This window comes from Camelus dromedarius, chromosome 12 (assembly GCF_036321535.1).
Source record: "Camelus dromedarius isolate mCamDro1 chromosome 12, mCamDro1.pat, whole genome shotgun sequence".
NCBI lineage: Eukaryota > Metazoa > Chordata > Mammalia > Artiodactyla > Camelidae > Camelus > Camelus dromedarius.
In genome coordinates this window covers 68,581,025-68,603,703 of record NC_087447.1, presented here as the reverse complement: position 1 = coordinate 68,603,703, position 22,679 = coordinate 68,581,025, and the positions used below count along the sequence as shown (strand labels likewise).

The 22,679-nt window shown below is 39.6% G+C and overlaps 1 protein-coding gene across 4 annotated transcripts in view; it reads left to right on the top strand.

Moving 5' to 3' along the window:
* The window catches only part of TRPC6 (transient receptor potential cation channel subfamily C member 6), a 97,477-nt gene extending 81,176 nt beyond the window's left edge, over window positions 1-16,301 (top strand). For 3 of the 4 annotated variants that reach the window (XM_031460621.2, XM_064492843.1, XM_064492842.1), the window contains exons 7-13: window positions 1,978-2,242; window positions 3,713-3,908; window positions 4,873-5,076; window positions 6,846-6,920; window positions 13,728-13,811; window positions 15,192-15,267; window positions 15,955-16,301. In XM_031460621.2, coding sequence (XP_031316481.1) covers window positions 1,978-2,242; window positions 3,713-3,908; window positions 4,873-5,076; window positions 6,846-6,920; window positions 13,728-13,811; window positions 15,192-15,267; window positions 15,955-16,106 — 1,052 coding nt within the window. In that variant the 3' untranslated portion in view covers window positions 16,107-16,301. Of the gene's footprint in view, window positions 1-1,977; window positions 2,243-3,712; window positions 3,909-4,872; window positions 5,077-6,845; window positions 6,921-7,626; window positions 12,075-13,727; window positions 13,812-15,191; window positions 15,268-15,954 lie in introns of those variants that run through there. The other variant, XM_064492841.1, reaches the window with a different exon arrangement.
* Window positions 16,302-22,679: the final 6,378 nt, after the last annotated feature.

Genomic DNA, 22,679 nt, shown 5'->3' with positions numbered 1-22,679 from the left:
ACAGTCAACATGAGTTCATGAAATGCAAGATTTTCTGATAAAAGTACATGTTTGGTTACTACTCAGTTCTCAGAGTAATTGGTTAGTTTCCAGTTTCTTCAGAGTTTATCTGAGGAAGCACCCTTTCTACCTTTTCCCTTGATTTTTCTTCTGGCTGGAAACCTCTCTTAATCATAAAATCATCTCGCTTTATCTCTGGGATCAGTTGGCTAACTACCAAACTCCATTAAGAATGCCTGTTTATGTCTTGGGTTTATTTTTTTTCCTCTTGTCTATTAAAGATAGTACGCATTTAAGTACCATTTCCATTTAAGGCATGTAAACTATATGAATGCCAAGGGAATTATTGGAGGCTCTGGAGGGCTACCAACAAATGACACTCCTTTTTCTCACCCAAGCTCTCAAATAGATGAGAAATAAAACCAGAAGCTAACACGGAGGCCAGATCACCACCTCTAATACTGGCAAAGTTCAGAGTGGGTGACATAATTCTGAGTCTGTTAGCCTCGGGCTCGGTAATATCGCACCCTAGGCTTAGGCAGACGTACCCTCCAAATTCCAGACAGCCATGGACAGGGCAGTCCTCCCCAGACGGGGGTGTGGCAGCAAGTATATGATCACGTGAGATTCCTCCATGGAGGACCAGGGGAGAATTCTCAAGAGAAGAGCGGAGCTGAAGCAAATATGCATGATTATCTGTTCCTATTTAGCAATAAAGTCATTTAGTGAGAAGTCATGCCACCTCCCCAGAAAGAAAGTGACTAGTGGATAGAAATAGGATCAGTTATTTGCTTGGAGGAAATCTCTCCTTGCAGAAATCTGGGGTGAGGAAAATAGATTCCCATTGAATACTTACTTAGAATCCTCTAGTAAGACATTAGTTATCATTCAGTTGACATCTCTGTGGGCTTATTGACTATGTCACATAGGGATTTCTTTTTTATTATCAATTTTTTGTGTTATTTTAATATTTAATTAGCAAGTTTTAGTGCATAATGGAGGGCTTTTGTACAAGAATGTGTTGTACCACATAGGGAATAGAGCCATTATTTTATAACAAATATTTTTAACATACAGAACTTTAAGTCAAAGTTATCTCTTTATATATTATAATTATTTTCAAAGCACTATAAAAAGGAAATTGCTTTTATTAGTTTATTGTACCCTTTCCTAATTCCACTTCTCAGAAAATAAGCAAATACAAATTTATAATTACATTTTTTCCTCTTTCTTACGCACTGCTTTGTATTTTTCTTCATAATGGTTTCTTAATTAGGTTTTTGATGACCTGATGTAATAATGCTAGAAAAGTTCATAAATGAATTATTACTACATTTTTATGATAAAAATAGACTTGAGTGACCGATATAAATTACTTTAATAAGTTTAAATAACTACAAGTAGTCCACAAGCCCAAAATTACATTACAGTGTAATTACAGTTTAAGACTAAATAATGATATCATTTATTTAGGGCCTTTTTTTTTATTATTATAGTTTAAGATTAAATAGTAAATGCTACCATTTATTTAGTGCCAAGCACTTTCTAAACACTGAATGTATGTTGACTTAACTGAATTCTTACAACAGGTGACAGAGGTAGGAGCAGTATTATCTTATTTATAAATATGAGAAAATAAAACTAAGTTAAATAACTTGTACTAGTTTTTCCAGTTGATTTTAGAAGGAGAGCTAGATGGATAGATAACCGAATTTTAACATATACTGAGTCCCTAATTTGAACTCTTAACCATTATGCTATACCCTTGTGGAAAATTGCCAGCAAACCAGGGTGGTCATTTTCTCAAGAAATTCTGAAGCTCAAGTACACCTGACACTTAAAGAAGCCCTTTAAGTTAAGAGACTTCCATCAGGACCAGGATTGCTAATGCAATTATATTTCTTCCCCAGAATAGAAGTTACCCAATTAAAACACTTAAATAAACTCACCGTAACTCTTGTCTTTCCTTTTTCCTAGCCAGGATAAAGTGGGACCCCTCTGATCCTCAGATCATATCTGAAGGTCTTTATGCAATTGCTGTAGTCTTAAGTTTCTCCAGAATAGCTTACATTTTACCAGCAAATGAAAGCTTTGGACCTCTGCAGATATCACTTGGAAGAACAGTAAAAGACATCTTCAAGTTCATGGTCATATTCATCATGGTGTTTGTGGCCTTTATGATTGGAATGTTCAACCTCTACTCCTACTATATTGGTGCAAAACAAAACGAAGCCTTCACAACGTATGTGCTTTCAGATATTTTGATCATGGCAACTGCAGACTAAATAAATGTTAGCTTAAGAGTGTTCATATGTATCGATGGGATAAATAATGTTTTGATAAAGACTTCATCTCCAGTTACTCTTTGGCAAAACAAATGGATTTTTTAAATTTATTCTTTATTGAAGTATAGTCAGTTACAATATATCAGTTTCTGGTGTGCAACATAGTGCCCCAGTCATACATATATATACATATATTTGTTTTCATCTTCTTTTTCATTGAAGGTTATTACAAGATATTGAATATAGTGCCCTGTGCTATACAGAATAAACTTGTTTTTCATTTATTCTTATATATAATAGTTAATCAAAATGAGTGGATTTTAAAATGAGTTGGAAGAACTAAAAAATGTAGGTACCTTCTTAATATTAAGTAATAATACCTAACATTTTTAGAGCCAGGAACTACCTCACACACATCCTTTTATTACTGCTGTTACACACACAAAAAAGAGGAAACCGAAGTTCAAAAAAGTTAAATGACATGCTGAATGTCGCACGGCTGCTAGTACGTAGAAAACCCAGGACATGGTCCCCCGTCCACTGACCCCGGCATCCTTGCCCTCACTGCTGTGCCGTGCTTACTAGAGATCCCTGGGGTGCTGGCTATGAGAACGGCTGCCTCCTGATTCAGTTTGTCAGATCTTAATCATTGAGAAGATCCGAGTTATCAAAAGTGACAAGAGTTTTGACTTATGTTCACCACTGACACACTTTTTTTTATAAAGTGTGTTTGGAAAAGATCACTCAGATTTTAGGTATTCAGTGTTACAATGAGAGATATTGGCCAAAGCATACGTTATTGTTGTGCATAGTCCTGTAAAGTTCCATTTATCAGAGAAATGAAACCACCCAGGCTAAGCAGAGGGGCTTAGCTGTGGTCAACGATTACGCCTAAAACATTAAAATTCCTAAGACATGTCAGTGACTTTGGTGACACTGGCTATGTTTATATTGTCCTATTTTCCTCAAGATATCTTAAGACACATACTATTATTATCTATTTATTGGCTATTAGTGGAAGGAAACCACTAATAGCCAATAAATAGATGAGCAGGAAACCCCCAAATAATAAATTGCATCATTTTTATTAAGAAAGTTAACACTTCCATTGCCAAAGCTATGGATTATTTAAATGTTAATATCTGTGGTTATGAAGTTATGCCAGCATTTATTGAGTGCTTATTATGTGCCAGATAGTGAGCTATGTGCTTCCTCTAAACACTATTACCTCATCCTGCAACAATCCTAGAAAGAAAGTTATTGTACCCATTTTACAGAAAAGAAAACCGAGATTCAGGGAATTAAAGAATTTGCTTATGAATACCTACTAATTTTCAAAGGCACTAAATCAACTCACTTTTATTATAGTACCGTTGTCGTTTATTTGTACACTTTATCATTTCCCTTCTCGCCTTCTTTTTCCCCAGAGTGGAGGAGAGTTTTAAGACACTGTTTTGGGCTATATTTGGACTTTCTGAAGTGAAATCAGTAGTCATCAACTATAATCACAAATTCATTGAAAACATCGGTTATGTTCTTTACGGAGTGTACAATGTTACGATGGTCATTGTTCTGCTAAATATGTTGATTGCAATGATCAACAGTTCATTCCAGGAAATTGAGGTATAATCTCTACACGTTTGTATACCACAAGCCTACATGTTTTAACTGTTCCAAGAATCAACTCGGCAGTGGTGGTGACAATATAGACTGCTTTCCCTCTGTTCTTTCCCTTTTTATACACTTCTTTTTTTTTTAGGGTTTTTAGAAGATGCTTTTTTTTTTTTTAATTAACACTGTAAAAATAACTTCTTTTTTTTGTATAGTGCTATGAGGGGTTTTTTTGGAAATTTTTTTAATTCTTATTTTTTACTGAAATGTAAGCAATTTACAATGTTAGTTTCAGGTATTACTGACTTCTTTGCAGACTTTAGAGCACAGAATATCTATAATTTTTATATACTTTATCTTCAGTGCTTTAGAAAATTTTAACACTTTGCTTTCAAATACATCATCTCTGGGTATGGTGGGATATAAGGTATATGGAGGAGAAGTGTGTGATTTATTATTATGATTTAAAGTACTTTAGAAATGCTATATCAGCATAAATTTACATTTTATTCAAAAATTATTGCTTACGATTACCACTATTCTCCAAATCTTTTTTTGAGTGATGTCCAAAATTGACCCTTTCTCAAATTAAGAGTGATAGTGTAAATTTTTTATTCCAGAAATCTTGGTGTCCCAAATTAATCAAAGTAGTGATCTGTTGCAGAATAAGAGAGTGAATAATCGTTCAGAGTGTCTTTCAGAATGTAGGAAAATACATTGATATCTTTCAGTGTGTTTATAAACACATGCAAGTTTTGAGATGTTTAGTTCTGTTAAGTTTGATAAAAATTTAGGCAGATGTAGGAAAGAGTGTGTGAGTAGTACATTAACATTTTTGAAAAAATCTTGGAGAAGGCTTTGGGGTCTGAGAGTGTGTGTAGGTATCATTACTGCCATCCAGCCACACGGTGTTAGAAGCATCGCAGTGATTCTGTGCACGTGTTTCCTTGCTAAACTGTCATGTTTATCTGTATAGGACGATGCTGATGTGGAATGGAAATTTGCAAGGGCCAAACTTTGGTTTTCCTACTTTGAGGAGGGAAGAACTCTTCCTGTTCCCTTCAACCTGGTGCCAAGTCCAAAGTCCCTGTTTTATCTCTTACTGAGGCTTAAAAAGTGGATTTCCGAGCTGTTCCAGGGCCATAAAAAAGGTTTCCAGGAGGATGCCGAAATGAACAAGGTGATTTGGCTTGATAATTTAAAATTGTATTTTTTAACGCAGAGACCATTATAACCACCATACCCCACCCCTTTGTAAAGAAGCAGTGCATTATCCGTCATGCCCACCCATCCCCAAACGGAGTCACTTGCCTATAGGAGTAGGTACCTAGTCACCTACCTAAAGGGGCAGGCCTTCGGCTTGTGTCCGTTTAATAGGTGCACACTGGACATTTCCTACTTAAAGCTATAAGAAAGATTCATGCAATAGAACTGAAATAATATATATCATTATCCGGAGTGGGTACTGAAAGGGAGTGCTATTCTGGGCCCCATTTTTGCTCTTGTGGCTACACGCCCCTCACTTCACCTTCAGTTTATACAGCCAGGTATATTTATATACCTCCATTTGTACAGCTTCAATTTTTTGCACCTTCAGTATACACAGCTAGCTGATTATGACTTGGGGGAAACTCTCAGACTTTTAGGTAACTTGTACACTGAAAAGTTCTGAAATCAATCGCTCACGTGTAATGTGGGACACCAGGCTCGGTATTAAGTAGTTCAAGAAAGAAAAATCTAAGGTACTCATTGGAAACATTTATCCCATGAGGCAGTGTAATCTTAAGAAGTCATAAAAGTGCTCAGATGAGGGAGCAGAATGATCGCAGTGTGCTCAGAACCGTGCAGAGGATTTCACTGAGAGCGTGTGGAATGCTGTGGGTAATGCATGTGGGTGGGGAGGTTACTCTCTGCAAGGGAGTCTTCGGGGTAGAGAACTCTACATCCAGGAGGGGCACTGAGAGACCAGATGCCTCCAGAGGAGGAGGGCCAGGAAGGGGACAGGTGTGGATATGGTGTCCTGTGAAGGGAAGTGAAGGAGCTGGCTGCTTCATCTGTAGAAAGGCAAACTGACGACTGAAGAGCAAAAAATGAATATCTTTCCAGTTCCCAATTTTGACAAGGAAACACATTGGCTTTTTTTCCTTCAAAAATAGGAAGAGAGGCAATGGGCAGAAGTTGCAAATAGTTCCATCTGAGTTCTATGTAAAAACAAATGTGTAACAAGATCTGCCCAACAGAGTGGTAGGTTGTCTTATGAAGTAGTGAGCTCCCCAATATTGCAAGTAATCAATAAATGCTGGAATGACCTACATTAGGAATTTATAGATTTTCCTACACTGGGTGGGCAGCAGAGCCAAATGATTGTAAAGTTTCTTTGCAATTATAAGATTCTATCATTGAATAAAAAGGAAACGTCCTAATTTCTGCTGTATTTGCTAATTACTACTTGAAATTCTCAAGTTAAGCTCCCTGAGCTCCAATTTTCTCAAATCTAAAGTGGGAATAAAAATTACATCTAAACCCTGAAGATCAGATCAGATAAATATGTAAAAAGTGCTTTGAGAATTCTAAAGACCTCTTTAAATATATTATGGTTATTTTGTATAGGAATTTTGGGGGGAAATGCTATCTTTGATGCTCTCCCAAATGTATAACTTACAGAAATCAGTGGGTTGAGTGGCAAAAATTTCCCTCACTTAATGTTATTAAGAGTGTAATTTACAGGTGTGATTAGAACTACATCCTGAGACAACGCAGTGTCCAAAGGAAATATCTAAGTACTCACCAGAGGGAAGACCCCAATAAGACTGTTTCTCTCATTGAAACTTGCTGGAGAATTAGACCAGATGGCTTTGAAAATATGGAGTAAAGAAAGAGTGAAATTCATTTTATTATTCCAATTGTCCAGTTGGTGATTGTACTCATTTAACTCTCTGTCTTTAAAAGAGAAATGAAGAAAAGAAATTTGGAATTTTGGGAAGCCACGAAGACCTTTCAAAATTATCACTTGACAAAAAACAGGTAAGATCGAAAAAAAAAAAAACGAAGGCACGCATGGAATCAGGCTTATCTTTTCAGAGAAAAGGACAAAAGTTCAGAAGCAATTTCAAGAAACAGTATACACATTAAAGAAGTATTTTAACAATACTCAAAGAATCTGTTATTGAGAGGGGGAAATTAAGTCTATGTCCAATTAATCAGCAAAAAGAATGATGTGGATGTTTAAGACAGATACTAAACACATATCGGGGGGTACTTATGGGTGACGGGATATAGGAGTTGTGATGTAAAGAAGGAAAAATTGAAATAATAGAGGGGTCTGTTGGGGACTTGATGGAGATACAATTAACTTAATTCTCGGCAGCCCAGTGATGACCATGCACACCTAGCAGAGCCTCCCTACTTGTCAGTAATCAAGAAGCTGTCAAAAAAGACCCCCTGAGAATCCAGCGGCTACTGTAGTGAGTGCAGCTGCGTGAGCTCCCCAGTTTGGAGGGGCAGCATCCCCGATGAGGAGGACTTTTGCTTCATTCTTGCAGCAGGCACATAGTAGGGGTGCAATAAATGCTTGTTGCTGAGGGAAATTATATGTGAATTAATAAGGAGAAATGCAATGTACAGATAGGACTTGCATTCAGTTGCACATTAAACAAACAAACAAACAAACCCAAAATCATGCTGTTGTAAACCAGGCAGTTTTTTCTCCCCCTCTCATTTAACTCTCCAGAGCTGGCGGTGCAGGACCGTTGTCAGGGGTGAATCTCTGATTCTCCTAGAGTTTTTGTCATCGTCAGGGGCAAGACGACAGCTTCACCTCCAGATGTCACACCCACTTTTCGGGCCTGAAGAGGGAGTAGGGCCAAGGGAAAGTGGGCCACGCTAGCCAGCGGAGTCTGCCACCGCCCGCCTTCCAACAATTCTTGTTATTGTATCTAATTAGCCAGAACTGGGCTGCAGGGTCACCCCATGGGACACAAATGCCAAGGAAGGGTGCTATTAGGTTTTGTTTTTAAGCTAAGTATGTTACCTCCTCCAACAAAACAGGAATACTCTTAAGTCTCGATGCAGTATCAATCTAGTAAGGGCACTGAACTCAGTAGTCAGAAGAGGGGGATCTCATCCCATCTCTGCTCCATCAGCAATTCATTTAACTTCTCTGAACCTTCACTTCCTCATCTACAAAATGAGCATGATCAAACGGTACAACCCATCACACTAGATTGTCATGAGGATTCAGTCGATGCTTTGCAGATGACAAACACTCTTACACAAATGTGAAGTACTCATTATTGAGAAGTGGCTCATTTTGTGATTTGCTTATAAATAACCCAATAAAGATGTTTCACAAATAGGTCAGGGTGAGCTGGATTTTATAGGTTTCCAGCAAGAAACTACTTGGGTTGGAAGTATGATGACTACACGATGACAGTAAATCACTGAACACATATGAGAAAAATTCAAGGGCAATCAAAATGCCTTTTTTTCCCCTTTCTAATAGAAACTATAATATCTTTCCAGTCAAACGACTTTATTTTCTTTGGGGTTTCTTCAATCACGTAGAAAATTGAAATTTGTTTCAATCATCCAACAAACACATTTTATATCTTTTAACCAAGGCTTGGATTACTTTACACTTTCTGATAGAGTTATTTCAATCCCAGATGGAAACAAACTAAGGGCTATATTAAGCCTGTGGTGTCTGATCCCGGTGGTGGATCAAGAGAATGTGGATTCCAATGTCAGCTGAACCCTTTTGAGTGACTGTTGTGGCAGCCGTGGGGAGGTACCGCTCATGTCTTTCAAGAGAGAGGCTGCTTCAAGGATTTCGATCAGCTGCATCTTGGAACGTCCCCTCAGCTTCCCCTCCATGGCCGTGCTCTTTAGGGAAAAGGTCATTCCCAGAATGACTTACTCATGGACCGGTTAAAAGTAATATTCAGCAAAGTATCTCCAGAAAAAAAAAAAATAGAGCAGATTAAACCTAACCATGAAGTTGTCCTAAAGACACAGCGTAGATATTTATCCTTCTATTTTATGCTAATAGCCGTTGACACTCGGAGAACACCTACTATCTCTCAAGCTCCGCATCCTACACACCTCAGCTCTGTAATCCCCGCATTAGCTCTAGGAGGTAGGTCATATTATTTTCCCTATTTTATACAGGAGAACCCTGAGGATAATAGAGGGGAAATGACCTGCCCAGAGTCCCATTTCAGCCACATGGCAGACCCAGAATTCAAATCCACATCTGCTTGATTCCAAAACAGGAGCTTCTCTGAGTCCTGTACCACGTGGCTTCGTTTCACATGTGCATCCCCTGCTGACTCATCGTATTGCCTCTGCCTGTTCAGTGCCCTGCTTTGACCCCAGCCTCAGGCCAGTCCCTGCTTATGGGGAGTGGGAGATGCCCAGAACTGTTGCTCCGTCCAGCAGCATAATAAATTCCCAAGACTGAGAATTGCTTGTCCCTCTTATTAAGAACAAACAAGTTGTTAGGTGTGCATCCCTCTAACACTGCAGTGAAGCTACAAGATGAGAAATGCTAAAATCAAGCTAATTAGCAGGAAGTGAGAAAAGAAAACAAAAAGAGTGCAGGAAATGTGGTAGAAGGTATTAAAAAAAAAAAAAAAAGAATCAGAGGTGCTTCATTCAGAATCGGAGTGTGTATCTCCACATGAGGCAGGAACAAAGCTTAGACCCAGTCCCTCCTGCTTCCCCTCAGCAAGCACCCTCCCCCACTCCCATCGCATCACACATTCAGTAAGAACCCTCGATAAATGCCCAGATCACTAAGGTTTAGACACTGTGCATATTGTCAACTGAATTCCCTCAAGTTCCCAGTCTATTTTAGTAGCTGTGCATCAAAACAGATATAAATTAGAATTTTCTGCCACCAAGTGGTAGTAATGCTTCTTTGCACCATTGGGTAAGTTTCTTCTTACCTGCTGTTTCTTTGTATTATTCAATTTTTAAGCATGTATTTGTTGAAGATTTACTATGTCTTAGAAACTGATTGGAAATTTTTACTGAACAAATATTGCATTTGCATCCAAATTCATATATAGATTTAGAGCAGAACTATTCACATAAAAATGATCCAAATGAATTTAGAAGTCTTTAATCATACACCATTTAAGCAGACTAGTGGTTCCCAAGGAGGAGTGATTTTGACTCCCCACTACCAGCAGCCCAGAGGGCTCTGGTAATACCTGGAGACATTTTTGGCGGTCCCAACTGGAGAGGGGAGCGGTTATTGGCATCTGGGGAATAGAGGCCAGGGAGGCTGGAAAATGTGATACAATGCACCGGAAGCCCCCGACAATAAAGAATTACCCAGCCAAGAATGTCAAAGAATGTTGCAACTGAGAAACCCCGGACTCTACCCACAGAGCGCATGCAAAGGGCAGCTGGGTGTTATGCTAAATCTGTGTGACACAGCGTAGCTGCGATCATTGGCCCTTCGAGAGCCACACTCTGGAAAACCAACAATTATGCCCATTCTCAAATGAACAGAATAGCATTTTCTGGCTTTCCCGGCACTGTTAGCTTCTGTGCCATCCAATGTGTTAGTTTGTAAGATGTCTGCCTCCGGTCTTAAAACCAATTCTCCCTGTTTCAGACATATCTTCACCATGTGGTTGAGCTGCAACCATCTGGTTCATGACTCCAGGTTATATAGCCTGTCTTGTATAGCGAGCTGCCCAGAAACCAAGCGAATTCCATTAGTGACCCAAGTGCACTTCCTCCTTCCTTCGGTTCACCAGCCAACAACTTTTGAGCACTTGCCATCTGTTGGGCAGTGCTGGCCCTGGGGACCCGAAGCTGAACTTAAGAAAGTGCCCCCTTCCGCGGTGCCTAGGCGGATGAATACATAATTGTCAATCGTGGAGCATGTTGTGGAGCATACACAAGGAAGGCCTCCCTTGCTCAAGATCTGTCTTTTCATGGAGTGGGCAGAGAAAGCCGTCTGAGTGAGGAGCTCTGTTTTAAGCTAAAAATCCAGAGGATCGGGCAACGCAAGTCAGCCAGGCAGAGAGCTGGGAAAAGAGTGTTTCAGGAACGGGGAATAACAAACCCAAAGGCCTTAAATTAGAAAAAAGCAAATGAAAAAGTCCTGTGTGGTGTTACTGTAAGTTTTTTTTTTTAAAGGATTATTGCCATAGGCATGGTGTGTGGTAGAGAGGCTTTAATTTGGGATGATTTAGACATCAGGTATTAAGGTCCACATATTCATCTCTAAAAAAATCCCGAAGAAGTATAATTTTTCACTTTCTTATTTCCATGAACGCCATTTGGATGTGTTAGTGGCCTCTAATGAAAGGAGATGTCAAATTGCAACCGTGCCTTTTTTTTTTTCATTTTTCAGTTTTATTAGGTAAAATTGATACAATTTGACTGCACATATGCAATATATTACATGTAAGTACATATATACAATATGCTGCCCATATTTTAAAATTTACATATATGTACTGTTCATTGTTTCTGAGAACAATTTAGAGCTTTAGCTTTTTAAACTTACATAGTTATCAAAGGAATTAAAAGCCAACCACAAAAAAAGAATCAACAGAATGCAGTAATCCAATCATAAAGGACAGTCCAATGTGCTTACACATATTCAAGAAATCAATCATCTAGATGGTATGAATAATAAGTAGTTCATTTGTGTCCTTTTTGATTCAGATTCCACATATAAGTGATATCACATGGCATTTTTCTTTCTCTTTCTGCTTTAACTTCACTTAGAATGACAAACTCCAGGTCCATCCATGTTGCTGCAAATGGCATTATTTTATTATTTTTTTATGGCTGAGTAGTATTCTATTGTATAAATATGCCACATCTTCTTTATCCAGTCGTCTGGCATTGGACATTTGGGCCGTTTCCATGCCTTAGCTACTGTAACTAGTGCTGCCATAAACATTGGGCAACCATGCAATTTGCAACCATGATTCACAACCATGAGGCTGTGAGTTCATGAAGGGGTGGGCATGACACCCAAAGATTCCCTTTACCTAGATCCTTTCTGTCCAGTTCTGAACCTGCCCTCACCCTCCATGATTTATCATAAAAACTGGCGGATGAAAGTGACTTGACTCTGGTTATTGTGTTTAATGATGTCCTTAAGGCATAAATCAGAGCTTGAAAGCCAGGAATAACTCTACCATTATAAAAATAAAGGAATAATTATATGATTTAAAATAAATATTAATAACCATATTATTAAAATATGATGGAGGTTGCATCAAATTCATAAATTATTAAAATATGATGGAGGTCTCACAAATTCATAAATCAGTAGGACTGGAAGGACTAGAGAGGTCAGCTAGAAGAGCCCCTTCATTGGCAGAAGAGATCAGAGTTTTGGCCTCTCCCCTAGTGAGCCACACGCAGCCAGCTTGTGGCCGAGACAGATTTGGATTTTCAGGTTTCTGTCAAGCGCTCTTCTGGAGACCCCAAGCTGCCTCTCTGGCTAATTTGGTCAACTGTATAATTTGATCTTAATTTTTTTAAGTTAATATAAAGTAAAAGATACATTTTGCTGACTCTTTTAGAGAAGGTAAAAGAAAAAGGGAAAAGCCCACAGAAAAGGATGCTATCTTAACAACAGCTTCATGACTGTATGTTGTTTGCTATGAGTCACATCCGCCTTGCCATATTTTTCCTGTTACTATCACTCAGCTAGATCATAATTATTTATGTGGAGGATTAAGTACCCAGAGCCCAGCACAGGTAGGCGTGACATATAGAGGACACTCAGCTCACACCTGTTTAATGGATGTACGTGTGCATAGCTACTCTAATTCAGCGTGTGGCCTTTTAAAGTGTCAACGCATTGAAGTTAAGTCAAGGATTTTAACCCAATCTCATTGAGCTTTACTTGTAGCAACTTAGATGTCACTGGGAGATATAAATCTTGGCTGACTTGGTATGTAGTCCTGAAGTTTCTTTTCCCCTGGAAAACGTTGTGCATCCCCCAAAATACATATTTGGAGATGCTGTGTTTTGCTCCGTTTCTCCTACTTATTTCTTTGGAAAACCATTTTTCCCTTTAGAAAATACCTTAAAGAGTTTTTAATCGTGCTCCTAGAGTGTTCATATGGTACTTTACCAGCTTTCTTGAAAAGTGCTTTAATTCTTTGTTATTTGCCTCTTCAAGAAAATATATTACTTGAAAAGTGCTGCCCAGATAGAATACTCTACAGATCCTAAATTTCAAATGGATTTATTAGTGCTTTCTTGGTACCTGAATTCTGTTCCACAACAAAGTCTTACCCGGGTGTTGGTTCTTTTTTTTTTTTTTTTTTTTTTTTTAATGAGGATACTGGGGATTGAACCTGGGACCTCCTGGATGCTAAGCATGAGCTCTACCCACCCCCCCCCCACCCTGGTGTTTCTTCAGGATGCACATCACTCTGCTGCAGGTGTGGATGGTGTAGTCAATCATGCTGGCCTGTTGATCCCTCATCAGTGGGTTTCCAGGATCACTGCCACCACTTTCCCAACCTGTTTGCCTCTTCCTCTACCAAGGATGTATCTGTGGGAAGGTTAAAGCATGATTCTTGTGACGACATGATTGACAGCCACGAAGTCTAGGAGAATCCTCAGACAACCTCTGATAGCCACTGAGAGGCTGAACACACCTAAAGGCTCTATGATGTGTCTTGTAAGACAGAATAGTAAACAAAGCTAAAATGGTGTTCTACCTATAGATAAGATCGTGTTGTGTATATGAGACTGTTTATCAGCTCACATATGTAACTAATAAATATCACATTGTTTAAACAGTTAAATAAGGATCTATTTCTAATTCTTTTCAAATTACAGTTTGGGCACAGTAAACAATCCAGCATAAGGAGCTCAGAAGATTTCCAGTTAAATAGTTTCAATAATCGTCCGAGACAATATCAGGTAAGCATGAATGTTTAAAGTCTGGTGATTTGTAACATTTAGAAACTCAACCTATATGATTCTTTAAATGAAAATGAACTATTATATTTTCTCAATATCAAAATAATGCACTAATTCAAAAGATATTTGAGTAACTACCATGTGCCAGGCACTTTCTAAGTAATAGGGATACATAAGCAAAAAAAAAAAAAAAATAGATGAAGTCCTGGCATCATGGAACTAAGAGTCTACATGTTCATGTTTTCTTACAAAAAACATAAAGAAGAGAGTAAAAATCACCTCAAGCCCCACACTGAGAAATAAAGACTACTTACTTTTGGTGGATATTGTGCCAGATGATTATATGTATGTATATTATTTTACAAATAGCTTAATACTATTCTAGAAATGTATATGTAATATTATATAAATGAGTTAATAATACTTATATAGTGAGTAATAGTTTTTCACTTCACAAAATATATTCATATTAATTTTAATGGGTGTATAGTATTCCTTTGTACAAATATATGATAATTTATTAAAATCATCCCCTATTGATGGATATTTAGGGTTTATTTTTTCTGCTATTATAAGTAGTACTACTCTGAGAAGGAATTTTTTTTAATGGAGGTGCTGGGGATCGAACCCAGGACCTGCTGCATGCTAACCATGCGCTCTACCACTGAGCCATTCCCCACCCTAAGAAGTACTACTATGAACATACTTGTCCATGTATCCAATTATATCCTTAGAATAAGTTCTTGAACTGGAATTTTACTATCTACCGTTTAACGTTGGGCTTAGGCAGTAAGATTTCGTGTAGCTGTACATCCACTCAGGAACCCCTGCACGTGTGCTAAGCTTCTTACTTTTCATGAAAAGTGCGTAGCAAAAGCAAACATCCTCATGGTAGAAGCCGAGATCCCACACTGAAACTAGTCATTCCTAAATGATTAGCAAGTATGCAATCAAAACTGATCACATTTCTTGGTAAGGGAGGAAAAAACATAAACCAGAGCACATTCACTGACGTTTCCATTTCCACACTCAGAAATGCTCACCCTTGACCCGCCCAGCGGAAAGGCCGTGTCCTGCTCTAAAACCTTTCAAGTAAAAGACAAGCAATGAAGATCAAGGATTAGATGTTTGCTCTAACCCTCACTCTTTCCTCAAGAATTAACTTTTGAGTCATTAGCCCTGGTGATGTGAAAATTGCTTTTAAAATCTGGAGATAGTTTGCATTCCTTACCAGACTGATCATCTTCTTCTTTCATAGCTAGGACTTCTAAAACTGCTTACTAAAGAGAAAGACTCAGAAACAATTCCAAATGAGATTTACCATGAACATAAAACTGAGACGGAGTTCTCCTTTTTTTTTTTTTTTTTTTTTTTGTCTAGAAAATAATGAAGAGGCTCATTAAAAGATATGTATTGCAAGCCCAGATAGACAAGGAGAGTGATGAGGTGAATGAAGGTGAGTTGAACACAGGGACAAGCCAGCCCCGAGCGGGAGCTGGGGCCTGAGCTGGGCCTGAGCTGGGGGAGCGCTGGAGAGACGGGCGAGGGAGGGGTGAGCCTCAAGGGGAGAAGGTGGGATCTCACCAACCATCAACCCCGCCCCCTACTGGGGAGCTAGGCTATTTCCCCGCAGCTGGGAGCGGATGCCACTGCTTAGATAGGTAACGTCAGTCATCCTTGGTATATGTGGGGTTTGGTTCCCGGACCTGTGTGGATACCAAAATCCCAAGTCCCTTCTGTAGGATGGAGTCAGCACCGCAGTCCGCCCTCCGTGTCTACGGATGTGGGACCCGTGGATGGGGAGACCGGGCTGTGTTATTGGGGGGGGGGGCTTGGAGAGACAAGGAAGTGGTTGAGGACAGTGGGGCCCGTGGCCCCCAAACCTCGTAACCTCTGCCACCAGTGCTTCCCTTTCACTTACTTGAGGAGGAATTTGTTGTAAGTTCTCTCTCTAGCCTTTTCATTAACCAAAATATTTAGCCGAGAAAATAGAAACCTGCCTCATTAAAAAGTGATTTCCCTTGAAAGGATTCGGAATACAGGTGTGTGTGGAATTAAGACTGCTTTCAATCCACCCCACAATCACTGGTTCCCCTGCGTTATGTCTTGACAGTTGACATCTTACCACTCTTGTTTTTCAAAGGGGAACTGAAGGAAATTAAACAGGACATCTCAAGCCTCCGCTATGAACTCCTTGAAGAAAAAACTCAGAATTCAGAAGACCTGGCAGAGCTTATCAGAAAACTTGGGGAGAGATTATCGATGGAACCAAATCAAGGGGAAAGCAATAGATAATGCAAAGACTTTCTTTAAAAAAATTTATATTTATTTGTCCACTCGAAGCCATATTATTTTATGATTTATTTTTTTAAGTGCCAGTGTGACTACTTTTTAAACAAGGAAATGTTCAAAGATAAATTGGGTCGTGCTTTCATTTGGAACGCTACTATTTAATATTTTTGGTGATTAAACTTCATTGTTCAGACTAAAGGTTGCAGGTTGTGATGAAAAGTATGCCTGGTGTCTGGTGCTTGTTTTGGAAACTGCTTTCTTGGGTGTAACTATCGTGATGACGTGACTGCGTGGAGTGTCCACCTGGGAGCCGTTGCCACTGGCAGGGCAGACACTCCGGACTGCGGTCTTTCATCTGGCGGTGATTTCGGGCACCTCCTCGACTGCTCTGTGGATCCCCTGATGGTGACTTCCAGATCTGACGTCTAGAGGAAAATAATCTCTTGCCGTTTAGAGAATACTGTTTAATCCTCTACCCTGCTTAGTCCCCACAGAATATGATTGATAATGTCTGTGTAAAATGGGGTGAAGTCTTTCCTAAATTCTCTGTTTCATCTCTGAAAATGTTATAGTTACCAGTGAAAAAATGCTTCCTTCACCGAACCCTGGAAACGGTTCAGTTGTGTGTGTGTGTGTGTGTGCGCGCGCGCGCACACACACACTCATATAAAGTGCTTGTCTTATTTTCTTTGCAGCCAATATAGACACTCAGAAGCTTTTTATGGCACATTTTTCATTGTGACTGAAGAATTATTGGCCAGATAAGAGCCCTTTATTGGAGAAGTATCAAAGCCACAAACAAGTGTGGTTATCTTTTCTAGTTACAGCACAGTTTGGGGCCATTTCTGGGGGACGTTCTGCATGAATTCCCATATATGACATCAAATGCAAAGGAAAATAGTGTTGAAGACATTTACAAATACTTACTTGTTATGCTAAGTATATTCTTCCCTCCCCTCAAAATATATAAAACAGGAATTTGCATTCGTGAGCACTGACCAAGAGGTTGCTATTACTCACTGATGATGAGAGGTGATATGTGAAACTAAAAGACAGAAATGAAGGTTTATCTGTTTAGCTGCTCAAAGACTCAACATTTAGATGCTGCTGGCCATCGACTGGAAGTGCTACTTTAAATTCAGTCAAGAGAGGCTTCCAATGCACATTTTAAGTATCATTTTAAGGATAAAATGGTCACAGAGAACCTGTTTAGCCCCAACTTTGACTTCGTTTAAGTCAAAGAACCTTTCTGTAACCAGATCAGAAAATCTAGCTGGAATTTTGTATTCGGTGATTTTGTGTCTGTGGGTACTCCTTACTGAGAAGTTATTCAGTGATCCAGAAAATGTCTGTTCGCAAACGTTTTGTGACCGTATTTGAATCAGAAGGTGTCAAAGCCAATCAACCTCACACCAAATGCACTATCGGCAAATTAAAGTCACCTACATGCACAAAGCTTGCCTGCTGTGCCGTGCGGGAGATCGGCCTCCGGGCCAAGGAGCGCTCTGCAGCAGCAGACGGGCTCGACTCTAGAAGACCCTAGAAGGCATATTTAGATTCCTCAGTGCCTTTTATGTTGGGTTGACGTGACAAGATACGCATTTGAGGAAATGCAGCAGGCGTGACTATGGGTTCCTCAGTAAAAGGCGCTACCACCAAGCGCCACCTGTTCCTGTTCAAAATTGAATGTCCCGGCGTCAACACATTTCCCTCAAAGGGCAGCTGGATTGGCATCGCTTCTGATTTCCTTTTCATTGGACAATGAAAAGAGACACCGAGCATATTTTAAGAAAGGCTTTGACAATTCCAGCAAGAGCTTAATTGCAGGCATATTGGCAAAGGGTGGTCAAAGCACAACCATCCTTCAAAAGTCTCAAGACCCGTGGCTTTACATCCTGCATTCATGTTGCAGTCAGGCTAACCTTTTAGAATTCGGTGATTAGGAAGTTTAAATGTGTTTATCCAAAGTGCTCTCCCTCGTATTTCTCTGAGGTTTGGCGCTTTCTGGAAGTTTGGGGACCACAAAGAGGCTAGGACAGTGCTGTCTGACACTCTGATCACACACTGCTCCCTGCGAGTCAAGCCCTGCCCGTTCCTCGTGGCGAACCCACCGCCAGTGGACAGAATGAAGTCCCGGATTTTGTACCCCAATGCGTGGTTTTACTCTGCTGATCTCATGACCCTGAAACCAAGAAATAACACAAATTCAAAATGGCTTTACAAGGCATATAAAAATGAATCATCAGAATCTACCATCTGCTGAAAACTTTGCCAGGGATTGAAAGGAATAGAAAATGTGTCCAACCTCAAGGACCTCGCAACCAAGTAGAGAAAGGACACCTAATACACGTACAGGCAGTGTTTACTGAGCTCCTGCCATGTGCCAGGCGCTGGGGACACTGCTTTCCACGCGCTGTGGAATTTAACCTGGTTTAAGCTGCATGAAGTTAGAAACAAGACAACAGAGGCTTTTAGTGGCTGAGTCGCTTGCACATAGATTGAGTGTCAGAACCGGGAACAAAGCACAGCCCCTCACGCAGGGGCCTCACACTTACCTGGGATCTTGGCTGGCTATTTTGGAGTGCGGTTACCTTGTTTTGAAGCTCATATTTCAATCTCTATGTGAGGAAGAATGGGCTGCACCCAAAACCTCAAAGTTCCATTATATACCCAGTCCAGAGACACACAAGAGCGTTCGTCGAGGAAAGCGATGGGTAAAGAGAAGATTTGGCCTCAAAGAGATGGTAGATACTAAAAAGCATAAAAGATGGAGATGGATATTAAGGTGTGGGGATGGTTTGAGCAAGGCCAAGGACTGGGCATGCGCGTGGGACACTGAGAGAGAAATAGTGAGTTCAGTGGCTATGACATGGTGAGGAGAAAAGATTGACTTTATCTGGCCTATTCCACGTGTCCAGCACTATTCCAGTATGAAAGAATAATATCACTATGTGAATAGAAAGAAACAAACTAAACTTTCAATTAAAATGGAGAGACAGTGAAGCAGTATTCGCTAGCCAGGCAGTTTGACCCATGAGTGCCCTCACAGAATTACTGTCTGGACCCATTTCGAGTTTCAGGTCAAGGAAGAGATGTGTCTCCGAATGGCACATTCTAAGTATGACCTGCATCTGTTCTGATTCTAACAGGCAGGTCCTTCTTCACTCTGAAACCATCCTTTGTCATCATGTGTCAGGCGGGGTTTATGCAAGTCATGCCAGTGGTCCCTGCACCTCCATTGAATGGTGCTGGATCTGAACGCCTACGCTGGATTTGAGACTCTGCCCTTTGATGTAGGGCATGCAGGTTGAGTCACTGGGGAAGCAGAAAAGGGTATGAATTCCTGCCCCAGACCTCTGCGTTGTACTCAGGAAACTTACCTCAATGGCTTTCCAAGCGAACAAGTTAATCAAAGGTTGTGTAGAATGCAGGCGAACAGCTCAGCATCCTACCATGGATGGAAGTTGAAAATTCAGCTAAACATCTGTTATCCTGCAAAACACTGACTTATATTTTGAATCTTTACTTGCATGTGTGACTAGCTGAGATTACAGATCCACCACGAACTCTGTGAAAGACCCGGGTAATTAAGGAGAATGCATTCTTTCTCTTAAATCATTAGCGTGATTGCTTGAGGTCTCCTCTTTACTCTGTATTTACAGCTACAACCATCAACGTTTCTACAGACACTTTCAAAAACATTTCCCCAGGATGATAACATCATATTTACAAGTCACAAAAAGCTTTCATTTTGGAATCAATTTTTGCAAAGATTTTTTTTACAGTTGAGTGAATAACTAGAGATGCTGACCATGTGATAGTTTTTTTTTTATATTTGTGCCATTTGATGGATAATCAATTTATCCAGTATAAATGGGTCAGAAGGATATTGATTTGTGTTTTTCAAACTCTTTGAAAATGACATTTCAAATAGCCAACTTATTCACTGGTGAAGGGAATTATCCCTACTAAGGAGATCATATTAGTCATAGTACTGGAAAATAGTTTTTTAGACTCAGTATTTATAGTGCTCCCTATGTAGAATGTCATTATATTGAAGTAAAAACCAGGAGAAAAATTGCGATGTTAAGAATGCTTTTTTTTTTTTTTAACCTTCCTTCTTTTTCTAATGCCCATCCTGCAAGCCGTAGGTTTTTGTCATCATCCACTGATAAACTGTAGGAACAGCATGTAAAAGGCAGACAGACAGACATGTCCTCTAGTAAATGCACAGAACATTATTAATTGTTTCCCTAAGTTATTAGGGAAACCTTGATGATGACATTTGAGAAGTGAGTCTTGAACTTCCTTGCCATGCATTTTTGTCCTAATCATTGTCCATGAAAACAGGCTTTCATATCACCACAAGGTCAGTCTCACAATGAATTAAATTTACTAATTATCGTGTCTGAGACTAAAAGTACTAAGGCAATGCTCTGCTTTTGCCTTAACCTTTTCAGTGTTTTGTGTTTCAGTCATCTGACATTTATCCCCAACTCTTCTTCATAAAACAGACTCTCCTTCAGAATAATTGGAAAAGGTCAAATTTCTGTGTTACATTATAATTCAAAAAAAAGGTAACATATATTGTTGCTACTAGTAATATACAGAAGAATGCATACACACATTCCACGTATATATATAGTTTGGCGTGATATTCAGTCTATAACCATGTAATGCACAGATAACATATTCATGTCATATCTGTACGATCAAAGACATTTTTCAAAGCATAGTTATGATCCTACAAAAAAACCATTAGGCTTACAAATCTGGATTTGGTTTTTGTTCCTGTTCTCACTTGAGCCTTTCTTTCTTTTTCTTATTTCAATGATTTCAGCTTTTTTTTTTTTTTTTTTTTCCCCTCGTCTCTGTATGTTACCTGCCTCTCCTACTGAGTTCTTTTCAGCCCAGTAGCTCACAGTGTAGGATCCTGAGCCAGGACACGTGGGCTTGAATCTCCGCTCTGACAATCACCAGCTGTGCGTTCTTCACTAGGTTTCTTAGCCTTTCTGGGCCTTATTACCCCCCAGTTCTATAGATTAAAAAAAAAAAGTTAACATCATCTCCTGCATAAAGTTTCTGTGAGGACAAAATAAGTTAATACATCTTAGGCTCAGAAAATGGTACTTGGCACAAATACGCATTCAGTTAGTGCTGGCAATTGTAAAGCAAGGATGTAGCTCTCAGATCCCTTTTTCTCCCCTGTCTTAAATCTCTCCCTCTTAAACCTCATAAAATCTAATGAAATTTAGGTTTCAGTTCACGTGTCTCTAATCGGTTGGTACGCAGCATCTGGAGGATCATGCTAAGAAGAAATCTGAGGCCCCTGCTGCGATCAGCAGGAAAGAAAGCTGTAAGAAGAGACGATTAACAGAGTTTGCCATGCACGTGGGAAGTTGGCCCTCATGCCCGCTACTTGGCATCCCTGAAAAAAGAAATCATATCTCAACAATATTTAAGAAAATCTCAAGGCATATTTATTGCTTTTGATTGTAATAATTTTGTATCATCTTAAAACAGTATCATAAGATGGTTTGGGGCAGGTACCATGTTGGATCGCACGCATAAAACTTGTATTGAAGACCTGTTATAGTCACTGCAGTGTGCTGGGTGCCATCGCCAATCGCGGTATGAGAAACAAAACACAGGTAGTCGATTTATAATCAATAGTTTGATGATGCCTATTTTAACTCATCCTAGAGAACTACACAACGCTTGAGAAGAAAGTCTCCAATGTCCACAGAGCAGGAAAGGAAGCCTGGGCTCATTTGCGTCAGGTTTCATTTGCCCGCTACGGCCAGTGGTTTCCTCCTACTTCTTAGCAGATCTACCCAGCCCGGGTAAGGAAGTTTGAGCACTGCTGGCGGATTTCCATCTCCCTCTTAGAATGTAAGCAACTTGACTCATTCACGTCACACTTCTGTTTAACAAAAGTTATCCTTTGGCTCAAGAAGTAGTAAGGAATTGATCAGATGCAAACTTTTATCTTATTAATTCATTTATGGGTTGAGCCTATTGAGTTTTCTCACAGACGTGGTCCAGACTTTCATGACTGACTCATGGGATACAGTTAACCCTCGGCTGTGTCACTGGCTCATTGGGTACTTAGCTTTACCCACGAGGAGGACACAGCCTGTCTCAGTTTGGGACCCAGTTACTTTTCCTCACAAATCCCCACCTCAGGTCTGACCCTGGAATACGTTTAAACTTTTCTCTCTTAAACCAATGACATCTGACTGATGGTTTAAGAGCTCTGGGAGGCTTTATTAAAAACAAAAACAAAAACAAAAAAAAACTTTTGTGCGAGGAGTGGTTAACGTGTAGAGCTTTTTGAATGGCCATCCCTCAGGACAGCTCAGAAGTCCTGAAATGTTGTTTGTGATTGGAAAAATGCATTTTATATGTCACAAGATCTGCACTTCTTTTTAACAAAAATTTATTCTCTAAGCAATCTGAGCTAAGGCTGTGACATTACAGGATTTTTCCAGCAGTTCACTAATGTCCAGTGTTAGAGAATCTGGAGTTAACTGTAGCCTGTCTGCAGTCGACTGTAACCAAGGATATAATCTGCAT